The sequence below is a fragment of the Apium graveolens genome, chromosome 2 (genome assembly GCF_009905375.1).
Source record: "Apium graveolens cultivar Ventura chromosome 2, ASM990537v1, whole genome shotgun sequence".
NCBI classification, from domain to species: Eukaryota; Viridiplantae; Streptophyta; class Magnoliopsida; order Apiales; family Apiaceae; genus Apium; species Apium graveolens.
The window spans coordinates 264508448-264518757 of NC_133648.1; the positions used below are offsets into that span (position 1 = coordinate 264508448).

At 33.8% G+C, this 10310-nt stretch overlaps 1 protein-coding gene across 1 annotated transcript; it reads right to left on the reverse strand.

Moving 5' to 3' along the window:
• Nucleotide 1: 1 nt before the first annotated feature.
• LOC141708417 (C2 domain-containing protein At1g53590-like) lies at nt 2–7606 on the reverse strand. The gene is made up of 13 exons (XM_074512039.1): nt 7399–7606; nt 7043–7260; nt 6853–6927; nt 6356–6499; nt 6164–6259; nt 5938–6069; nt 5402–5554; nt 5277–5318; nt 4906–4954; nt 2484–2576; nt 2215–2398; nt 1667–1793; nt 2–1441 (listed from the first exon to the last, which is right to left on the reverse strand). The coding sequence occupies exons 2-13, from the start codon at nt 7157–7159 to the stop codon at nt 365–367; spliced, it is 2289 nt and encodes a 762-aa protein (XP_074368140.1). The 5' UTR covers nt 7160–7260; nt 7399–7606; the 3' UTR covers nt 2–364.
• Nucleotides 7607–10310: the final 2704 nt, after the last annotated feature.

Below are 10310 nucleotides of genomic sequence, written 5' to 3' on the forward strand. Positions count from 1 at the left end.
GTTAAAATAATTAATTATTTGCATTCGGTAAAGTAGACGCAATATCTTACTACCAAGACTCCCTAACCATTGAAGTAATTTACATTGGTTCGATCTTGCTTCCAGAAGTAATTTAACAAAAATACAAGTACTTATACATATCCAGATCAAAGTCGCAAAATTTCAAAACTGTGCAAGCTAACAAACTTCTTTTAACTGCATATGATGTACAAACTGAGAAATAAATCTTACTGACAGCCCCCCAAAACCAGTATGATGTAGAGAACTAGACACAACAAACAAGACTACTCACCCATATTTCACATCACATTCTGCAGCATAAAACGCGTAAAATGTGCAGATACCAGAACTACGTCTCACTAGCTCATTCTATTCTGTCAACCTCAGATGGCTTAGGGTGGGATGTTATTTGCTCCTCAACCACTGCATCATTTCCTCCCTCTGAGCTGTTCAATGACTTTTCATTTCTCTCTTCGCTATTAACTTTTTCTGCCGGGTTCTCAAATGAAAAATCATTCAAACTTTCCTGTATAATGGGTTCATCGGACTTGAAAGAATCACTACCGATGGCAGCCACTGTACGGGCAACAATTGTCTTCAGCTCAACTCCTGACACGGGATTGGCAACAATTGTATCCGGTCCAACACCAGGTTTAGTTGGTAATGATAAAGAATCTTCGTCGGACGAGTTTGACCCAGCAGAATTGTCCCCAACTGCAGGTATTGATCCTGAGTCGCCTTTTGATTTGTTGGACCCCTTCCGGGAGAGCGCACTTTTTAAGCCGCGGGCAGAATTCCCAGCATGCTTCATTATACTTTTTGCCATATCTTTCATATGCCCCTTGTTGGGGCTTTCTATGCCATTTCCTTCCACACCATCTCGGCGGTCCACTTTTGGAGTACCAGCAGGAGAGGAAAGACTGTCCTCGATTACAAACTTTACATTGGTCCCCTTGTCATTTGTTGACCTAATGTTATCACGTGGAGACGAAACCTGAGCTTCAAAGCTGCTGCGTCTATCCTCTTTTCCAGAATTTCTACGGAATACTGTTTTAACTTTCTGTAAGCCTCTCCGAACTCTGTGTTTTGAACGATTTTCACTGCCCTCCTGACTATCATCAGTGCCACTGCTATCATTGCCACATGAACTCTGGACTGATGACTTTGAATTACCACTAGACTCGATGCCACGTGCTCCTAGTATTTGACTATCCATAAGCCTATTCTTCCCTTTTCTAGGCTCCCAGACCTGAGCAACTTCAGTCCCTGGGCGCTGGACCCAAACTCCAGTCTCAGGCTTCCCTTCATAGTCAACAGGCTCAAATTCATCGGCCACTTTCGGGGATTTCTCTACTAATCCAGATGATTCTCCCAACGTAGCATCGCTAGAAAAGGAATTTTCAGCAGTAGATGGCTCATCCTGATATGTTTGATCATCCCCCTATACAAGTTACTTAAAATTATGAATATGCAACATAAATGTAATACTAGTCATTTCATTACAACTCTACTTACAGTTATGTACCTTCGGGCTCCAAGTAAAAAATAAATATAAGTCAATTATTAAATTACCAACAGTCAATAAGGATTTTTTATTAAGCTACTACCTTAAATTGCCATTATCTGTTTATCAGAAATTTATAGAATTAATTAATTAAATAATAACCTTCCCCGCAAGTTCAGTTACAGTTATTGCTAGATGCACCCTCCCCATTTTAATATTCCTGAGAGGCAACCACATCTCATGCCTCTGGCCATCCCTCATATCATCATTGATGCATACCGAGCAGTCCCTGTAGATCATCAGAGGTCAGAATACCAAAGCACTGTGCAGATGAGGGATTGAAGTGCACAAACTCTACATGAAAAACCATAACTAGCATGAATAATGGTGGCATTTATGGCAAAATTTACTCCTAGGAAGCTCAGCACAGCTACCTCATGAGCCTGAAGTCAGACAATAATTTCTTACAAAACACACATACTCATGTATTTGATGTATAGATTAAGCAAAGACCTTTCAGAAATGTGATATAGTTGATCTAAAACTTTCTCCTGTCAAGGAAATATATCAATAAAAAACAAGTAATCATAAATCCAAGTTCTATGGAACGTTCTTCTATAGGATAAAGACACTGCAATTTAATAGCAAAACAATTAATTAAAGGTTTTTTATACTAATAGATGGTAGCGAATGTAAGCTGAAAAACAGACCCTAGAGTGTCATCCACAAAGTGGTCCTTGTCACGAACTTCAATAGCAAGCACATTTCCAGACTCCCATGAAATTATAGGGATCTTGAACTCCTCGTGCCATTTTGGTGACAAAGTTTTCTTTTGAGTTTTGGTTCTAAATCTATACGGGCCAAGTTGCCCTTTGATATATGGATCGGCCAGACCTGAACAAGTACCAGTTGTTATATATAATCATGGTAAGTAGAGCTAAAGATGGGTCTAACACAATAATTTGTGCATCAAACTCACCATTCATGTCTGACGGCTTCATATCAGATGCCTCCAGGACTTCAACCAGAGCATGCGCTATTGGCTCCTTTGCGTCAACAGTGAACCAATTTTCTGGAAGAAAAAAATAAATAGGCTAATTTATATGTAGAAACACTACATAATTTACAGCTGCGGTCGATAGAAAAAATGAAGCCAAACTTGCAATTAAGAACCCATCTACAAATTTCTATATAATCATCAAAAATTAAAGCAGATGCTTACTAGTATCAAGGGAGTAAAAAAAGTGATTCTTAATATTGTAGTGCAAGCACCAATAACAGGTGATTTCCAATCCAAACATTATTAAATATGTCTAATAAACAAAGAGAGGAAACTTTTCTACACACACCCAGACTCAGGTGAATTTATATGCATGTTTCTTATATAGGAAGATGAACAACATATTACATGAATCATTTCCATAGAAGGTTGATGAATGAAACAATACTCAAATTGGACACTGCACTTCTCGTTAAAATGGATAAGCAACTAAGTCATTTTTTTAAATTGGTAAGCGGTGCCGAGATGCCATAGCCGTCTTGTGAGGTAAGGGGTCAGTATGGCATACGACATTCACAATATGTAACTTCAAAATCTATATATGCAACTTTGAATCTAAAGTTACCAATAGTCCAAAACTAAGCAATTTTAAGCTCGTACGGGCAAAACTTGTATAACAAAACAATATTGTAAGTAGGACAATCCACTACACAAAAGATAATAAGTCCAGATATATCCTTCAATGGATCATAATTGCATTTTTGTGAAGCAAACTATCATCCATTATTCTAAAAAATATGAACAGTCCCTGATTAAATTTTTTTACATTTAACAGTCATGATTATAATGTTATTTTAAATATTTTCTTGATACACACTGCAGAAGTAAAAACTAAAATTAAGTAATTTACATTTAACTGTTAAGAATCCTACATGGCCACTTAAAGAAGAAAGAACTTAGCATAATAAGGAATATGTGAGAACCACTATATATTAAATACACATACCACAACATCCAAGTTCACTTTGTCACTCATATCCCACAATAATATTAAGTTTTAATAGTACAAGAATTAAACACATACTCGTCTATTTCTGATCGTTTCCTGTAAACAAAATAAATAAATAACAAATGATTACCTACATATTACATCTGAGGGTAGTAACAAATACAAGCTATGCAAATGCACATTAACTTTGAACTTGAAAGTGTGTATCATTATACTAATATTTTGTAAAATAATTAATACTGGTAAAGATGAATACTACAATATAGGTAAAAATAAACACTGATATTTAATTAACTATAAATCATTTAAGCAAATCATGATTTCAATAGCAAATACCTTGAAATTTAAAACCACTATAATACTGAAAAAGAGGAGACATAGCCAGGGACTGGTGAACTCGCATGTTAGGCAGTTACTTGGAGCTATATATAAGGGAAGCCTCATTTTTTTCGATCTCATATTCTCATTATTGGTCAACGCAATATAGATGCCCTGGTGACACCATACCTTCTACAATATATCACTTGCTCAAACAACATGAGCCTAGGCCCAGTGAACTGCCTAGGCGGTAAGGTGCTCTCCTAGGCATCCCATCAGGCTTTCAACAATATGAGCACATTTATGTAGATTTAATTTGATTCTATTTAACAAAAAATAATAATATACATAGATCACAAAGAAATCATAGAAGGTTCTTTATTTAATAAAATAATATTGACTTCACTATATTTTTAAAAAAAATTAAAACTATAATTAATATAAGATAAGGGTTTAATAGTGATAGTTCAAATTCATGAAGCGATTGCTAAAAAATACATTGCAAACGAATTTAGGCAAAACCAGATTATAATTAGGATTAGGAATACATTCTTTGTACATACCTGAATGCCTAATCCTAGACACCCAAATCCACAAGGCCTTGCTTACCCAATAAAATCACAATCACCGCGGGCTGGATGCCCGTTGCCTATGCATAATTTACAACCTTTCACCATAGGTAAGGCCTATAGTTATGGGAATTGGAAAAGATATGGATCAAATATTCACACAATGCTAAAAGTCAAGAGCTCCTTTCTGTAGCAAACCTAAGTAAATTATCTGTTAAGACCCGGAGCAAGACTAATTGAGTCATTTAAGTTTGTTTGCAGGTTGCACAGTTGTATGAGCTTGAAGGTTTAGATAAACAAATATATCACAGATATTTCAGATATATATTGCTATCTGTTATGCTGCTTAAGAGGAAGAATAAACAAGTATATGAATTCCTTTTGTTAATTGCACAACTCAGACTATATACTAAAATCCATAATGGCCATGTGCGAAAATATTGTAGCACACATCCTAAAACCATATTATTGTAAATGACCTCATAAAGCTAATTTTGTTGATTACCTGGTTCCGGCGAAGCAAATTTTTCCACATCAACGACCAGCATATTTGGCTGGAAAAAAAAGAAGCATAATTTTAAATTATAGGTTATATGCATAGAGCTTATATAACGCTTGACCAGGGCGAGAAGAACAAAACAAAAAGGCCAGGAATCAGAAGAAGACAGATACTAAAACTAATTCAACAGTTATAAGAATACACACACACACACACACACACACATATATATATATGTATATTAATATATAGAGAGAGAGATAAATTTATACATATATGAAGTATATATTTTAACCCTGTTCTACGTCCAAAGATATAATAAGACTGAAAATATGCAACAACAATGCAAAAGTGCGTGAAGAATCTAAGGGCTTCACCTCAACAAGTGTCTGCTCAAATGCAATGGCAAGAAGTTTGTCCTGATCAAGTAAAAGTTGTTAAACATGGACTACAGGACAGAGCAAGAAATTAATTTTTGGGACAACACATGGAGAATTTTTACCAGCCATCCAGCAATTCCAGGAAGTTCAGTAACATCAAGACCATGGGCAACAAGAGGCTTTACAGTTAACTGGAAATATGGTGGTTCAACAAAGCACACCCTCAATCGGCTAATGAAAGGCCACCGCCGAAGGAATTTTACCCCAACTAAAACCTGCAAGACAGATGACTGGCTTCAATTGTTTCTTATAATCATTCACATACATACAACTCCATTACAATTTATCAGTGTTACTGATAATCATGATTCATATTTAAAATCAGAAGCGAGAAAAAAGAAAAGAGAAATTGTCAAAATACGACCACAGAAAACAAACAAATATGGTGATCATGATAGAAGGAAATTTCCCCATGTTTTTCTTTCAAATTGGGAAACGAGCTAAAATAGAAAGTTCATAACAATCAATAATAATAGTTAAACCATGATTCGCATACGAGTAAATAAGAGTTCTTAATTTGTGAAAATACAAACTTTTACCATCTGACAGACCTTTCCTTGGTCGACTCCGACAACTAAACACTATAGAAGTAACTCACCTTTCCTTCTACATGCATTCCTGTTAGATGCAGCTTCGCCCACATCCCTAGACCAACCCTTCTCCTGAGTTTCACAGCAAGTATTGCACTCATGTCATCTGCAGTAAGGAACTTCATTCCTAGCTCCAAAGCCTGCAGGTGAGTAATATATTAATCAGTTCAACATATGCCCTAGATAAACAGTACATCAGAACATATCCACCATGCCCAAGCCACAATTATTTACCAAATGGTCATCATCACAAGACTGCCGAAGAACCCTTATATCAGTAAACATAGGGGGGGACCTTCCCATGTAGAGATGTTGAACAGCTGCATCTTTCTGCAGAATGCAAATATAATTATACCACTTACTCAATGTGGCCATTAATTACACAGAGTATGAGATATAAGTTAGAGCAAGGCAGGAAATTCATACAACAGTCCATGGTTTGTACTTGTGCAAGAACCAGGGTACAATAGGCAGAAGAACTTTCTGCGAAACAATCTGCTCCATGCACACAGACCACATCTTTTCAACCGCATGGTTTAGCCAGCGAACTGTTTCAGAATCTGAAAGCACCTGCATATTGAATTAAAAAAATTCGGAATTATAAACCTGTATTAGTCACTGAAATAGCAACAAACACTCAATAACTAGATTCCGTAAACACCTGTAAAGAGGTCAACTAACCTAGACATAGACTAATTTTACAACTCAAAACCAAATCTAACTTGGTCAGTAAGTTAGCAACAAACATAATATACATGTACCAAATCTCCATTCTTTTTTCTACCATGAATTAAAAATAAATCCTAAAGCTTGACCTCAAAGTCATCCTTTCTCAAATGAAAAAAAGGAAAAGTCAAACAAACATATAAATCCAAAACACACACACACGCCAAATATCAAAATATTTGGTTACTCTTACTTACCCTTCTTTGATTAGCCTGTCTTCTTTCCTCAAACTGTACTCTCTTCCGCAATCGCATCACATAACGCTCATGAACCTTCAAAAACACAACACTAATCTCAAACTAACTCACAAATAAAAAAAACCCAAATTCAAAAAGATGCAATTTCTTTAAAATTAAAAGTAATAATAACAAACAAACAAATACATACCAAATAAAGATAGATTAAGGACAAAAAATAGGCAGAAGGGTGGAACCAATTGTAAGTAGAGAGTAACCAGAGCACAAGTAACACAATGCACACATGATGTATTAATGATCCCTCCATTACTACCAGTCTTGTTTAGTCCTGACTTGACCCGACCCGAAAAAGACCCGAAATTAAACTTGAAGCATCCGAATTTAACCAGCAGGGTCACAAATACTTCACTGCCAAGAAATCAATTAAATCATTTTTACATCAAATTAAGCATGACCCATCAAAAGATTACATTAATAAACAATAAAACAAACACATATATGCATAAATAACACACAAATATATATGTGTGTGTGAAAAGATTGGACCTTTATGTTGAAAAAGTGGATTATATGGATTGATTGAATGTGGGTATTTCAAGGCAGTGAATTGGAAGGGTTGTGTGAATATTTTTGTGGGTTGCCGGAAAATGTCGCCGGCGGTGACCGGGATTAAGAGAGGGAGTGTCGGAGATTCAGAATAATACTAATAGTTTAAAGAAAGAGGAGGCTGCACAAGTACACATTTGCAAGTAGCAGTTAATTACGATGTATTTATTTATGTGTTTGTGCATGTACACGCATTGGTGGCAGGTATGAGCCTTGTGGCAATTTCGCGGCTTATACGTGTCCCAATGCAACAGTGCTTTTAATAATCGGAATTTTCTATATCTATATGCAGTACTATCAACAAAATTCAAAAAATTCAAAAAATCCGTATTCGTATCTGAAATAAATCAGATATTATTGGTATACAAAACAAAGCTGATATTACCTGTATTCGAATCTGACGATTGCGGATACGGATAATTCGTATCCGATAATATCCGAATTCGAATAAATATTTTATATTTAAAAATTTATATAATTTAAAATTTAATATATTAAATTTATAGTGTATGTATGTGTATATAAATACATACACATATTTAAATATTATATTTATATAAATTTTATATGAATATAAAAACCATATTGACATATATAAAAAAAATTATTTAAATTCAACAATTTAAAAATAACAAATATAGTGAAAAGGTAATTAAAAATTAATTTTTGAATAAATTAAAATAGGATTAAATCACTTTTACTTTTATTTTAATTTTGAAAAATAAAATTTTAATTTTTACTCTATTTTTCAATTTTTTAAAAATTTTTAAAATAAAAATAAGAAATCTGATTGAAAATCGGATTCAGATCCGGATATTATCCGTATCCGGATACTATCCTTCGAATCCGGATTCATATATTATTTTTTAAATATTTTTGAATTCGGATACAGATATGGATACGAATTTTCAGATCCGGATACGGATATAGGCAGATTCGTATCTGAATTATCCGTTTGACAGACCTACTTATACGCAATATAAAGTTATTTGTCAAATTTTGTTTGGTATTTTAATCATAAATGTTAATAATCCTGCATTCACACCAATTTTATCAATAAAAATAATTCAAATGTTCATGGGCACACCCTTTTTTTTCCAAAAATACGGTAATTTAAAAATTAATTATAAAAGTACATTTTTACGATCGTATTGTTAAAAAAAGATTAAGGAGAAACTGTAATAACGAAAAAAAAGAGATTTCGTATATTTGAAATAGATTGGTAAAATGTACTTTTAATTAATTCTATAATTTAAATTAAGGATTCTGAGACCTTAAACAAAGTTTTCCAAAATAGTCATTGATTTGTGTGAATTTTTTTATAAAAGTTAATATTCATGATCCTAATTTCAAATAAAAATAAAATATGGTAAGTAAATAAATGTCAAAATTGATTTTTTACATGATTATAGAAAAAAAAATCCCAAGATTTATCTCTGAATCTTTATTGTCTTATTTAATTGTAAAGCAAATTGATAATTGTGGGTCGGCGGTTCAGTGCGTAACACGGGCAAAATACTAGTATTATATAGTATATAAGTTTAAGCTTTTTATAAAAACTAATTTAAAATGAGAACTTATATAACTAATTTTGAAAAATGTACCATAATAGAATTATAATTTTTAATTATTAAACTTTAATTGTTATTCTTTGTTCCTTTTTCAACGTTTAAACGTACCATAATAGACCTTGACTTGTAGTCTACGTAAACAATTACCAGAAAGTTTAACTTTGTGGATCTTCTTATTCTAAATGTGATGATGATTATTCATTTATTTTATAGCTTTCTAATCTTCTTTTTGTGAAGTATATAATTATTTAATTTCAGTGAATTTGCTTAATTCAATTATTGAAAAGTCTGACAATATGTGATTTAAACTTTTGGTACATGTGATGTAAAAAAAACTTTGGATATATGGACCGTAATAAGTCTCTAAATCTTTTTGTATTTTTCTTTTTCTATAGCAGGGGCAAGTTGACCTACCTAAAATAGAATATCCAGAGGAGATTAAATCTCCGGAGACACCTCCACTTTGATAATGATAAGTATGAGAATGATAACTTCAACCAAATTTCAGAGAAAGAAATTAAAGAGGACGTAAATTTATTGTGTGAAAAAAATGAGATTTTTATGCCTGTAATTTTATTGAATATTTATATGAGTTTTGCCATGTGAGAGACCCATGCGTCTGGGGAGTCAGTTAATGACGTCTGTCAGATTGAAGAGGGTAGTTGATATGAAAATTTGCTACGGTTAACGTTGAACTGGTTTAGGAGATGGTTAATGCCGCCTGCCAGATCGTAGAAGGTAATTGATTTGAAATTTGACTAGGGTCAATGTAACACCCCCAAATTCGGGGTCGGGGATCCGGGTTGTCACGAGTTCCATTTCCCTTAATAACACTCAATCTTAATAATTACTCAACTACTCTGTACTGTGACCCCACAATAAACACACACACCACACGTTATAGTCTCAGAGATGAACATCCAAAAATAACCACAAGTCATTTTATTCCACAATTATCTGCCAATACACCTTAAAAGGTTTTCTGAATAAATTTACATTTCTTTGCCATTATTACAATTCATAAATATACATAAATCTGGTACATCAAAAGTTGAAAGCCTTGCCTATTGGTAGTTCCTACCTCAGCTACAGCGACATCAACGCCTATAGGAAACTGCGGAATGTTTCTTATCCGCTCGCGAATTGGGAGCTTGGTCCTGTTCATCTTGCCTATCTGATGTTGTGTGATGAAAGAAGAAAGTAAGGGTGAACAGCAAGCCCACCAAAATAATATGTATAATGATTAACAATATATGAGCCTTCTCATAGTACTCATGAAAG